This window comes from Octodon degus, unplaced genomic scaffold, assembly GCF_000260255.1.
Source record: "Octodon degus isolate 3935 unplaced genomic scaffold, OctDeg1.0 scaffold00019, whole genome shotgun sequence".
Lineage (NCBI taxonomy): Eukaryota > Metazoa > Chordata > Mammalia > Rodentia > Octodontidae > Octodon > Octodon degus.
The window spans coordinates 8,811,579-8,826,020 of record NW_004524595.1 but is presented as its reverse complement, the minus strand read 5'-3'; the positions used below and the strand labels follow the sequence as shown (position 1 = coordinate 8,826,020).

Sequence of the window (14,442 nt, the reverse complement as noted above, 5' to 3'; positions counted from 1 at the left end):
GCCAACACAGCACAGCTCCAGTTCTGATGGGAAACACAGAAGAAAATTAACACATTAATCACACTGTAGGTATTTAAACATTATAATTCAGACTGTGGAAACTTCTGTGGGTGAAACCCAGCTTCTTCAGTAAGCTCACGGCAAGGGAAAGGGTGAGACTGAGGAGGAATCTATAGACTATGAGATTAAAGCCAAGGAGAAAAAAGGCAGGATATACTTAAATGTATTTAGAAATATACACAAGTGCTAAAACTGAGGAAAAGCAAAAAACTAATTACCATAAATATTAAGGTTGTAGTTACCTTTGAGGAGAAAAAACTCAGGATAATTTGTGATTAATCTACACATTTGTTTTAGGCAGTTTCCCATGTTTCTGTTATGCTTCACAACGAAAAGGTATAAGGTCAATAAGTACTTGATGGAAATATTTTAAATAGGTATTAATTTCTTAACATCACAATACAGGACCCCATTTCCCCATTTCTAGTCTTCAAAAATAAAATATCCTTGCTCTCTTGGGGTTTTATTGTTTTGCTTTGAGATAGGGTCTACGTTGTCCAGGCTGGCCTCAAACTTGAGGTTTGGCCCAGGACTACAGGCCTGGGCCTCCAGGGCCAGCTTTAAAAAACTCCCACCCAATATAGTCTGTTCTTAAAATATAAATAAAACACCCGCACTCTTGAGACCCACATTCCCTGGATTCCTCTGGAGTCCTGGCCATTTATCACTCCCTTTTCCACCCCCAGCCTCTTTCCTCCTACTAAGGTCATACAGGACAGTGGTAAATAACTAAGCTCTTCTCTCAGAAACCAAGGTTTCAAATCCTGGTTATCCTATGAGTTGCCTGACATACTGCAAGTGATAATCTGTGACTAACTCTCCTCATACCTCATTTAGTTTCTCACTGCTGGGACACAAAACCAACACTCACAGTGTTGGCTCAGTCTGCAGAGGTTTCTTTCCATAGCTGGTTGGCTCCAAGGCAGGGTGGCATGACAGAAGAGGAACAGTTCATGGCAGGGTGGCAGAGAGAGATCAAGGGAGGAAAAAGGGGGGGTCAATTCAGGTCACACCTCTAGCAACCCACTCCTCCAACCAGCTCTCCACAGTATCACACCAAGCTATAAACTTATCAGTGAACTGCATCACAGGTACCATGACTTCATGATTCAATCACCTCCAAAAAGCCCCACTTCTGAGAGTAGGAGACTTTGAGGGACGTTCAGGTATAAATTGTAACTTGTGCATGAGCGTGCATGTGTATGTGCATATGCGCACACACACACAAAGATGATAGTATCTATTCAACCAAGCCTCATAGTATATGCCTATAAACCTAGAACTCTGGAAGGCTGAAACAGGATGACTACAAGTTAAGGACAGCCTAGGGCAATTTAGCAAGACTCTGCCTTAAAATTTTAAAAATTAAAAAATTTTAAAAGGGCTGGGGACATAACTCAGTATGAAGGCCCTGAGTACAGTCCCCAGTATTGCTAAAAAACCGAAATAATAATAGTATCTATTTTGTAGGCTTGATCTGAAGATTAATACAACTAAAGTTCTTAGAAGAAGTCCTGGAATCTGGCACATTTTCAAAAACTGTTAGCTGTTATTATTCTTGCCTTTGTTCACTTTTATCACAAATCATTTCCCCAACTTTATATGCCTCCCAAGTTGGGCCCCCGCCTCTTCTCTTGAGAGTGCCAAATTGCAATATTTTAATAGCTATCTTACTAATTTTAATTTGGGGTTCTTATCCATTTTGAACCCCAAATTCTTCCAACTTGAATTCTGTGACAAGGTCTTTTGGCTGTCCTGCTTTTGAAAAGCCTGGTTAGTAACAATTCTAAGACATCTCCTACCTGCTGCGGAAACACAGCAATTCCTGCTTGCTATTTCCATTCTACTACAAAAGCACTAAGTGATCTTTCTGACTCATGGTTTGAACAACCATTTCTGGGCAGCTAACCTCAAAGGTCTTGAGCTCTGACCTCCTCCAGCTTTAGGTACAGTATTTATTTAAATGTCTGCTAGACTGGATGCCAAATGTCCAACCCTGCACACTCTGGACATGCTCCTCCTTCCTGTGAATTCTGATCATGCAGGCAGAACTGGCCACCAACATCCAATCACTGAGTTTAGAAGAACTCTAAACTGCCAAGAAACTCTCATACTTACTTTAGCTGCCCTAGTTTGGCCCTATTGGCAGTTCTTATCTGGAATAAAAAATGGCACAGAAAATCCTCCTTGCTAACTTTACTTTTACTTTCATTCTAAAACAAACTAGAACTGTACGTAGGTGTCTGAACTTAACAAATTTGCCTGTTTCCATGCTTTTGTTATACTGTCTCCTCAGCCTGGATGTGCCTCAATTTTTACTATACTGATTTTTTTTTTTTTTTACTATATTGGATTTTTCGAGTAGCTATCAAGATACCATACCCATCAGGAAAAACCTTAGCTGCTCAGGATGAGTTCAGTGCCCTTCCTCTACACTGCAACAGCACCACCACCAACACAGCATTACACTTAAACAAATTCACTTTTCTTTAAAAAAGAAAAAAAAATTATGTATTTTGCACAGGGTCATACTACACAGCTCAGATTTGTAGTGATCCTCCTGTTTTTAGCTGCCCCAGCACTGGGATTACAGGCATGCTCCACCACGCCAAGTCTCAGCGGCTGGCTCAGCACACCTGGCACCTGGCACTTGCCTAAGCAGGCTCTTAGTCCACTGAGCTACCTTGCCAGCCCTACACTCTTAACAAGGACAGTGCTTTTACTTGTTTTTGTAGCTTCAGGGCCTACTAAAATATTTTCATATGAAACAATGTTCAGTGTCACTGGTCATTCTAGAGGTGTAAATTAAAACAACACTGAGATTCCATCTCACCCTGGAAAGAATGACTATCATCAAGAAATCAATTAGCAAATTCTGGAGGGGCTGTGGGGAAAAAAGACGCCTTCTTCACTGCCAGTGGGAATGCAGACTGATGCAACCACTGTGGAAATCAGTGTGGAGATTCCTCAAAAAACTAGGATTGGAGGTCCTATCTGACCCAGCTATTCCTTTACTGGGTATCTTCCCAGAAGTAGAAACATTGTACTACAGTGATATATGTGCACCCCTGCTTTTTTTTTTTTTTTTTTTTTTTTTGGCAGAACCGGGGATTGAACTCAGGTCCTTGCCCTTGCCAGGGAAGCGCTTATTCCACTGAGCCATCTCCCTGGCCCTGCACCCCTGCTTATAACAGCACAATTTATAGTAGCTAGGTTGTGGAAACAACCTCAGTACTTAAAAGAGGAATGGGTAAAAAAAAAAAATGTAGCCTTTTTATACAATGGAGTGCTACTCAGCCATAAAGAAGGATAAACTGGAGATAAGATGTAAGTCTTAAGATATAAGATAAGACATAAGTTTCTTCTTGGGAAAAAACTGTTCAAAAGGAAAGAGAAACTGTCATGGGGGAAAAACAAGCAAAAGAATTAAAAAATATATTAAAGATAGTTAAGATAGTTATGCTAATTTTTTAGTTCATTAAAAAGGCTTGTGCTAATACTGTTTGGACTATTAAATGCTGATACCTTGTACTCTGAGTAATTTAAAGATAACATTACACAATGTATTAACCATTGTTACCCTATTTTTTAAAAAATTTTTTCTCTTCAAAATCCTATTTCCTAAGGTCACAATGCTATCCAACAACATTAAGGGACTGTCACATGATAAAGCACATATATCTTTAAATTTATCTTATTATTATTGGTAACTGAGGATTGAACTTGGGACAGTCAGGCACTTAAACTGCTGAGCTATATCCCCAGGCCTTACAACACACACATCTTTACACTCATCCTCCATAACCATAACAAGCTACCTAGAAGAGCTTCAGGGACCAGGGAGATGGCTCAATAGAGTAAGTGCTTCCCTGGCAAGCACAAGGGCCTGAGTTCAATCCCCAGTTCCACAAAAAAGAAAAAAAAAGAAAGAAAGAAAGAAAGAAAAAATGAAAAAGAAGAGCTTTATCTTGCGCAACACTTCCTTATATTCATCCTTGATTTTTACTATTTTCCAAATTGGCCTTTTGACTGCTACCTACCCAAAATATTATAACCCATGAAAATGGTGGTCTTTAAAATTAGTACTTACTTAGCACTCACTAGCAATTAATATCACACTATACATATGCTATTAAAGCACTGTCATGGATACCTAAATGTGGTGGTCACAAATAACTTGCAGGTCATCTGCTCAACAGATGAGCAGCACAGTACTTTTGCTGAGCTTACAAAAGCTATCAAAATGGAAGAAAATTGTTACAGCATCGTATTCTGCTTTATTCATGCTTTTCTCCAGCCCAGCTTTCTTTCACCTTTAATAGTTTGAAGTACATTAGGAATAAGGAACCTGGTGTGCTGGCGAATGCCTATAATTCCAGCACTTGGGATGGTGAGGCGGGATCCCTCTGGGTGAGGCCAGCCTGGGCTACACCGTGAGTCCAAGGCCAACCTGGAGGTACATACTGAGATCTTGTCTCAAAAAAGAAAAAAAGGAATGAGGAGGGATGCATTAACTACCACTAACAGAACACTCCTTTCCTAGAATCTACTCTTCTTCTGTCCATCAAAACTCTATCCTAATGTTCTAATTAGCTAGAATTCCAATTAAAAAAAAACAAAAAACAAAAAAACACTCCAGCAATACATTCAGGGTTTCCTATGACGTTTTGATCTCCCACAGTCATCACTTCCAAGTGGTCTTATCCAGCTTGGAAGAGCACAGACGGGCACTAACAGCTGACATGAACAGGTCTGAGTTAAGAAAGGGAAAAACCCTGATTCATTCACCTCCAAGCACTCTGAAGGTAATGATTCAAAGATAGAAAAGACCAAATAGAATATATTCAAAAACTTCAAAATCGTTTGTGAAAATAATCCAGCATGCAAGTATTCCCATTAAGAGACTTGTGCTATGATAACTGACCAAACTACAAAATTCTAAGGTCAGTTCAAATAATGTTAAAATAGACAACATCTATGCAACTTTGTGTTTTCTCTAGCAGAATACAGGCTAATTGAGGACAAGGAAAGTAGCATCTGTGTATCCCACATGGTTAGCATGGTTCCTGAGATAAACATGTGAATGAGGGGTTAAGAGGAAATTTATATTTTTAAAAATAGTCTGTATAACACACAGTTTTGAGGTGTTAGGGTATAGGGATAGGAAAAAATAATTAAGACAACCCTTTCGTTTTACTACACTTTTGGGAGCTATGGAATCTAAAACTGGATAAAACTCAATTTCATTACCAAAGTCCCAAAACCTTACCTGAGCATCAAATAGCAACTGTAAGATCTTTATCTAAACATTCAGAAAAACAAATTTTACAAGACCCCATTTGCATCTATCCAACATATTTCAAATCTTCATTTCTTCTACTGGATCTTTAAATCTTCTATGAATTAAAACCAAGCCTCTGAACAGAAAAAAAGCTTTGAGCTAAAATTCCTGAAGGGTACTTAAAATCTAAAAGGGACACACATATAACAAAATTTTAAGGAGCTGGGGAGATAGCTCAGTGGTCTAGGAGCCTGCCTCCCAAGAGCAAGGAGCAGGGTTTGATCCCCGGTACAGCATGCTGTACCAGTCCCAGTACCATGCCCGCCCCTGAAACTGGGCATGGTGACCCACACCTGTAACCCCAGAGCTGGGGAGGCCAAGACAGGAGGATCATGATGAGTCTGAATTGTGTAGTGAGCTCCTGTACCAAATAAACAAATAAAGAAAAGATTTAAAAACAAAAAAGTTTGAAAATTTTTATTTGTTTATTTTGTGGGATTAGGGATTGAACCCAAGACCTTCCCACTGAACTATCTCCTTTGCTCTTTACTTTTTGAGACAGGTTTTCACTATGTCATGCTGGCCTTATACTTACAATACCCATCTTGGACCCCTATGGTGCTGGGATTACAATCATGGTTTTTCTGGAGGTGTTGGATAAATATCAATATGCTCTATCTGTAAAACAGATAAGACAGCATCTGGAAAAGCATGCTGCACTTGCAGCCAACATGGATGATAATTAAACTAAGACATTTTTCTTATTATCTTTATTCAAGTATTTCACAGCAGTTATATTACAAATTACAGTAAATGTTCCAGAATTCAAAAATTAAATAATTTACTTCAAACTAACGTAAAATGAAGTCAAATGTAAAACATCAATTTAACACAATTCTAAATTAAACTACAAACCCAAATAGACCATAGTTGATGAAGTCTACTTAATCTACAAAGTAGACATACATGACTGAAACCAAACAAGACTTCTGAAGTCTAAGTAACCAAATGTACAAAATACAAAAGATGCAGATACAAGCCCAAATTCAAGCTTACAATATGATTACAAATAATTATAGTAACAATGGCATTCAGCTACGGGACCTGACACTGAAGATACCTACTGGATAGCACCATAGCTGAACCAACTTAATCAAAAAAGGGAAGAAATTACCACCCCATTCCCTAAAAATAAAATCCAGTAAACCTATACATTGGCATATGAGAAAAATCAAGTTATGAAAGGATGTTTTAAAAATTAATCACAGGTAAGCTTCAAGCTCAAAAACACAATTAACTCCACAGCCATCAGTTTCAACCCTAATATGGTTCCATCACCTTCAGAAAGCTCCCAGGGTCCCCACAGCTGAGCATGAACTGTTGCTGGGCTGTGCTGTGATACATACATCATTGATCTGAGAGCACAGTTTTACACAGGAGCTTATCATTTATAATGGTCACAATAAGAAATAAGAACAGAGGTCAATTTGTACATACTTTTGCCAATGCTATACAGAAAAATTAAGAATTTACATAAAGGTAAACAAAATTGAGTCCACTTAGATAATTTCACAAGCTGTTTTAAAATATAGAACCACCAGATATCTGTAGAATAAGCAAAATTGGTATAGTATGTTTCTTTTGGGGGAAGGCTGGAAAAGTTGCTACAATTTTAGCTCCTTTTTCCCTCCTTGGCATGAGATTGACTTTCTCTTAAGACCTAAACTGTTTAAAGTGGCAGTTTCTACATTGATGTTGCCTCTGATTTCTACATCTCCATTAAAGATAAACAAAAACAGAAACATGATCTTTTGGAAGCATCTTAATGCTGAACATAAACAAATTACCCTTCTCAAACTCACTGATGGCTAAAATCTTAATTAACTTGTACAAATTCAGTAATCTACTAAGAAATGTACTTTTTCCTTTCACAAGTGCTGCTGTTACTTGAACAGAATGCCTCTGAATTAGAGTAACTGGAATAAATATTTAAAAAAAAAAATAGTGCAGCAAGAACCTGAGACTTGCAAAAAACCCTTTCACCAGAAACTTGCTACAAAAAATCTGCTACATCGTATTTCATCAAATCTTTAAATTCTGTAACAATTTCCATCAAAATACAAAATGCTAATGTATTAGACAGTAAAATAGTTGGAACAGGTATGATGGTAATAAATACTAAAGAAAGCACAAAAATCTTCCCAATAATCAAATTAGAGGCTTCAAATGACCTCCCCTTTAAAATGATTCATCGTTAGTCACACTTGCCCACCTTAAAAATACAGTGTGTCCACATGGGTGCCATTTTGAATTATATGGCTAACTGAATAGTATGAAAAATTCATAGACTAGGCATAAAGAAAATAAGTGGCATTTCAAAAAATTAAGCTACAATGAGAAGGTGGTAAATGTAAATGCAAAGAAGCACTTGGGATTACTGCAGTAGCCTAGGCCAGAGTGTACTTTCTGCACACTATAAACAGCCAGAGACAAGGAGACAAGTACCTTAGCTTCAGCATGTAAACGGTGGCAAAGTGATTACAGGACACTGTAAACACTGTTGGTAACTAAAACACAAAAAGCTGAGGTAGCTCAGTATCTCTGCAGTAGTCCAAGACCATGTGCCTTAATTAAAACCCAAACTACATGTGTTGCATATATTGGAAAGACACACCTGCAGCTAACGGCTATAATAAATGAAGATAGCAAGCCAACTTGTTGGCAAAATTTTCTACATTTTGTTTAAAAATTATCTGATACAAAATGTCCTTGCATTCCCTTTGCCTCTTTGCAACTGCCTAGACTATGTCTCCAATTTGTAGAAAGTTTTTGTAAAACTAGTAACCCATAATTAATTTCAGGTAAATACATTTCACAGAAATCACTCAACAAGATCCAAAATGGGTTCCAATCAAAATGAAGAGTTGTGAAGCTAAGTTTATGGGAAGGGATTTAAACATTAATACTGTTATTCAAGGACCATACCAGAGCTCATTTGCAATTATACAGAAAATGAACTTTATGGAGATTCTGACGAATTCCTCTCTTTTCTGTCCTTTTGGCAAGTCCTGGCTTTAAAACAAAACAATTTACTAAACATGAAAATAATTTTTCTCTGGGAACTCAAACATGAATAATTATTAAATTGTCTCTGACAGAAGAATGGCCACTGTTTATTTTCTGGTCATCATTTGTCAGCAATAAAAAAGTATGTAGGGTTTTTTTTTTTGTGGACTGTGTATTATTTGTTGTTATTTTATTGTTTCTTACAAAGAAACAAAAAAATTATTTTAGCATCTTACAGTGGTTTACAGAGTGTCTTGATTAAGCTCTGAGAACAAGACAGGCATTTAATACCAAAACACTGGTTGTCTCTTAATGACACAGTATCAAAACTTATTTTCAAGGTTGTGATCAAAGAAAATGTTCTAATTTATTTGCTACAAATGAGCCCATTTAGCCTTATCTTTCTCAAATGAATAAAAAGGCACATTAAAGGCAGTTCTAAAGAGCCTAATCTAATTTCATCCGGTTTCTTTAGTTTCCCACCAGAACATAACACAGCCAACTGTAAAACAGGTTTCAGTCCATTACCAGAGAGAGGAATATGATGAAAGGAATAGAAGAGGGGGAAAAAAAAAAAAAGACAAAAAACAAGTAAGTTGCCCACTGTTTAAACAATTCGACACAGTTAGAACTGCCCCATCCAGTTTCCTCCTGTTTGCTGCTCTGCTCCCTAAAGAGAATCTCAAAGAAAGAGAGTGCACAAAAAGAGGAGCAGAGGCAAAAGCAGTTTCTGTAGCACCAAAATCTCCAAGCTGTGGGGTTGTATTTTTTACTTGTGGAAAATACAACATGTTTCTGAAGTTCTGTTTGGTTCTTGTAGGCTGGTTGGTTTCAGGTACCTGAGACAATAGCACCAAATTCAACAGAGAAAACAATGAGTGAGAGAGCACTTTACACCAAGGCTCTGCACATAATTGGTGCAATTTGAAATTGAATGGCTCAGAAGACTGCTCTGTCAGGAGCAGATTGAAGAGGATAAACCACTCATCTTCAAAGTTCAGAGGAATGTCTCAAACATATGAACTGTTCTTTCCATCTCCTGTAAGAAAAAGACATATATATTATCTACTAAGGAAGAGATGAAGGTATTGCTCACTATGGAAGAATTCACATAAAAATTCTTAGAAAAATAATTTGAGATACATGTTCAAATTCGGGTATTTTCCTGATCATAGTACTAGAGCTACTATGTAACATCACATGCCCTAGACAACTCCACTTGCCTCCTACTTCATTTTTAGGCAAATGGCAATGGCAAAGATACTAACACTCAATAAGTGGTTTACATCAGTAATACAAGAATGAGGTATGAGTAATACAAGGATGAAGACAGCAGAACACTCAGTGAGTAATTTATGTCAGACATTATACTAAGAAATGTACAAATTTATAAATACAGTAGACACATAAGATAGTTAGACAGAAATATATATGATTTAACTTAATCCACAATAATGTTGAAGGTAAAAGGTATAATTCTGGGTCCCATCATACAGTTCAAAATAACTGCCACAATGTGGATAAACGATCTGACAGCTAAAAAGCGGCAGAGTCCAAATTTGAATACAAGCAGCCACATTCCAGAGCATAACATTTGCTTACTCATTATATTCTAATTCCCAAAGCAAACTCAGTAATTCAGTGTGGCTTATGCCCAAGCGCAGACATGTTCCCATTTATATTTACTCTGACCACAGCTCAGGAGGATGAGGGGGCCAGAATGGGTGGCTGCCATCACCGCCCCACTAAAGCCACTCACTGCTTGTCCTATTAAACCCTTCCTCTCTAAACTCAGCCCCATACATTACAAAGGTTCCAAGTCCCATACCCAGAGATGTTTCAGTGCTAAGAGCATTCAATTTATTCAAGCTAATGAAACTGCAACCATGTGAACAAAGAGCAGTGCCCTGCATGCACCTTTGATTAAGGTGGGCAAATGTCAAATACATCTAAGACTCTTGGCTTTCTTTTCTTTCTTTAAACAGCTCTGACAAAATTTCATGTTACAACTCTGTAAAACATTATCATGCGATCAAAAAACCTTCTATATAACCTATCAAAATCATGCCTGCAAAATGCTTTATCATGTGCTGCTGTGTAGGGGGAAATCAGGTTGTAAACAAGAATATAATCCCAATTTTAAAATATATTCAGACATTTATACACATTATGTACATCTAGACACTTGTTATTGTCTGTGCATAGGTGTGTTTCTGCCACCCCCCAAAGCCTCCTGTAGTCATGGGGTGGCTTGGCCTCTGGAGCTCGATTCTTGATCCAATGCTGGGTTTGCAGGTGTGAGTGCTACACGCTAGCCATGGGGTGGGTAATTTGCATTACAATGCAAGGAGGGGAGAAAGGCTGGCTAGCTACCTACGCTGCTCCACTCCCTTTGCTCCTGCTCTTTGTCACCACCATGAAATGCTCTCTGCCAACCTTTTATGTGGCAGTGCCACTCTGCCTTGGAGCCAGCTGAGTATGGACTGAAACCTCCAGTAACTGTGAACTAAATAAACCTTTCCTTCCTCCATTTCGGGTGTCAAGTACTTGTCCCAGCAACAAGAGAAGAATAACTGAGACAACATTTAAAAAGCCTGGATGATATTCCACAATACTAACACCAACTATTGTCCTCTAGATGGTAGTATATGACTGATAACACACATACAACTCTCCCTTTCACCTCTCCAACTTAGTATAACTTCATAAAAACTGAAACTCATAATAGATTATAAAATAATTTTAAAGGCTCTCTTGCTTTGATATAAATCTAATTTATCATACATGAAAAGTTAAGTATACCCTCCACATATAAATCTTTAGTAACTTTAACATTAGAAATGTTCCTTGTGGGCTGGGGAGATGGCTCAGTGAAATACGCACTTCCCTGGCAAGCACAAGGGTATGAGTTCAATCCCCGGTTCCGCCAAAAAAGAAAAAAAAAAAAAAAAAAAGAAAAGAAATGTTCCTTGTGAATAGGAACTTTGCCTTTATCATGTTTTACATCCTCAAAATTCAAGAGAGTATCTGGCACATAAGTCCTCAATAGATACTTAGTAGCTAGACCATAAAAGAAATTAACAAGCAAATAGCCATTCAGTGGGTGGATCAGGGTTGTATCTGCTCATTTGACCTCAAAAAATGGAAGTATGACTTAGTGATAGAAATTAGGTGAAGAGGAATTCAAGTGCATTGACAAGAGAAAAAGCTTCTCTATGGTTCAGCATTGTCTAGAAAAAGAATATATCATCTCTAAAAGAAAAAAAAACAAGCATTTCATGTAGCTGTTTTACAGGACTAGATTTGACTACATGAGATGACTCTTTTAAGTTAAGACCATTTTTTGGTTTTTAGGGGTGCTGAGTACTGAATCCAGGCCCTTTGCTATCTCACCTCCTCTGTCTGTCCATCCGTCTATGAAACAGTCTCATCAAGTCACTAAACTGCCTTGCCTGGGTTCAAACTTGCAATCTTCCTGCCTTAGCCTCCTAGAGTGCATGTGCCTATTGTACCAAGGCTGGCCAATTCTTCTAAACTTAAATCTTCAAAACATTCTTTAGTTACTTGGTCAAAAATAGGTAGGAGGAAAAAAAAAATAGATAGGGTAGACTGGGCGTGGTGGCACACACCTATAATCCCAGCACTTGGGAGCTTGAAAACAGGAGAATCACTATGAGTCCGATCTACATCAGAGATCCTACACCCTGTACTAAATACAAAACAACAACAAAAATCCCTTACAAAAAATAGACAGGGGGTTGGGGAGATAGTTCAGGGGCATATGCACCTGTCTGTCAAGTACAAGGTCCTGAGTTCGATTCCCAGTACCCATCCCCCCAAATAGGTAAACCGGGTATGATAGCACATGCCTGTAATCCCAGCACTTGAGAGGCAGAGGCAGGAGCATCTCCACATGTTCAAGGCTAACATGGGCTACATAATGAATTCAAGGCCAACCTGAACTGTATAGTGAGACTGTCTCAAAACAAACAAGATAGACAAAAGTTTCTTTACATTAGGACAAGTAAAAGCACATACTGATGTAAGCACTTACCTCTACAAGTTGTGATTTGTCATAATCTTTACGATGACGGTAGATACACTGACTAAGAAGAGAATACAATCTCTCAAGCTGATCAACTGCCAAATTGTTGCTTTTATCTACCAACAAATCAAGCAATTTCTAGGAAAAATTAGAAGGAGAATGAAATGTAGGTTGATTTCACTTTTCAAACTAGAACAATTACATTTGCATGATTAGACAAATAAGCACCACAGTATGTAAAGTGACTACTGAGGTGGGAAGATTCTTGGACTTAGTTCTTACTAATCCTGTTCCCACACTTTAAACCCCTCAAAATACACGTAACTCTAGTAAGAGGCATATGACAATTACATCCCTACCTTAAATAAGGAGATTTCTAAAATAGTTTTACTTAATTGCCTACAACATTCAAATATCCTTTCATGCACTGAAATGTGAGGAATAGCTAAGCTTACCTTCAACCTCTCACGATCAACTATAAGAGGTGGCATAGGCTCAGATGGCTCCTCTGGAACCAGCTCCAAGCTTGTCATTTTTGCCTGCTCCAAAATTAATTTACGGCATTTCTTTACTTTAGAAGCACCTACAATTAAGGGCAAGGAAAAAAAAAAAAAAAAAACACTGCAGCAAATAAAAGTTAAGAAAAATCAGTTTTAAACAACTGAATTACTATATTTTACCCATCACAAATCTTTTGTGGTTCAAGACTAGCGTATTCTTTTTTTTTTTTTTTTTTTTTTGCGGAACCGGGGATTGAACTCAGGCCCTTAAGTGCTTATTCTATTGAGCCATCTCCCCGGCCCCACTAGCGTATTATTTAAATAATAATATTTTAGTAAGAACAAGTAATCTGATTAAAGAAAACTAAACCACATCTATGAAAGCCAAGTCATATTAGAATATTGCTTAATAAACACATCCATTAGAAAAACAATCTTCACTTCTAAGCACTGAGTTATAAAGTCTTTATTCTGTTTATATTAATTATCAATTTAAAATTCTGAAGATTTCAAAACTGGAAGAAAGCAACCAACTTAGAAAAGCACATACTGAAATAAAACGAGAACATCCTGCCTACATATTTGCCTCCGACACTAAAACATTTTCCTCAGCACTTGCTAAAACTTGATATCTCTGTTACACTGCCTAAAGTTTTACTAGATTAATTTGAGTTGTAACATTTTTTAAAATGTATAAACCTATAACAAGTAATGGGGCAGATATTTCAAACCTTAGAGTGAATCAGTATAATTACTTCCTACTAATACTTTGGTAAGATAACGAGAATGAAAAAATCCAAATTTAGGGGTAGGTAGGCATAATTTCACAATACTGCATGCTCTGAGGGGCTAGGTAAACCACTGATCTTTCTGCTCCCCCAAGTGAGACTACGAAGAGCTTGAGGGGAAAGAAAGAAACTACTACTACTTCAGAATTTCACATAGTACCTGGCTTATGTCATAGACATAAAAGAGAAACTTACACATCTATCCTGTATTCATCCTTTTCATTAAATTCCTCCCTCTTCTCATCAATGCCTAATTTCTTAATAAACAGTAAAAGACTTAAAGTGTAGCCTTCAAAAACATGACATATCACAGAAATTTTCTATTTCTTGTTTTTTTCACACAGTCTTTAAAGCAACAAGCTTTTATTCATAGCTCGATTATCGTATTCAGGAGTGTTATTGAATCAATACTGATCCACATCACTATATCCATAAATTCCTATAGGTCTAAGAACACAGATGAGAAACCATCTTACCAAGTAAGACTGCTCGAACAATTACAAATGAAATCTTCAGGTCACACTTCTGTACAACAAATGCCTTGAAAACTTTTCAATTGAACAGAGTATTAATTTCAGCCTTGGGGGACATTTCTGAGGACTGAACCCCAGGCTCCATGCACGCTAGGCAAGCTTCTCCACAGAGCTACAACCCCGGCCTTTTTTTATTGCTTTATTTTATTTTATTATTTTTTTTTAAATT

The 14,442-nt window shown here is 37.5% G+C and overlaps 1 protein-coding gene across 3 annotated transcripts in view; it reads right to left on the bottom strand.

Moving 5' to 3' along the window:
• Window positions 1-6,096: 6,096 nt before the first annotated feature.
• Window positions 6,097-14,442, bottom strand: part of Atad2b (ATPase family, AAA domain containing 2B) — a 187,919-nt gene continuing 179,573 nt past the window's right edge. For 2 of the 3 annotated variants that reach the window (XM_004627459.2, XM_004627460.2), the window contains exons 26-28: window positions 12,908-13,035; window positions 12,462-12,590; window positions 6,097-9,446 (exon numbers count right to left, since the gene is read on the bottom strand). In XM_004627459.2, coding sequence (XP_004627516.1) covers window positions 9,405-9,446; window positions 12,462-12,590; window positions 12,908-13,035 — 299 coding nt within the window. In that variant the 3' untranslated portion in view covers window positions 6,097-9,404. The remainder of the gene's footprint in view (window positions 9,447-12,461; window positions 12,591-12,907; window positions 13,036-14,442) is intronic. The other variant, XM_023710917.1, reaches the window with a different exon arrangement.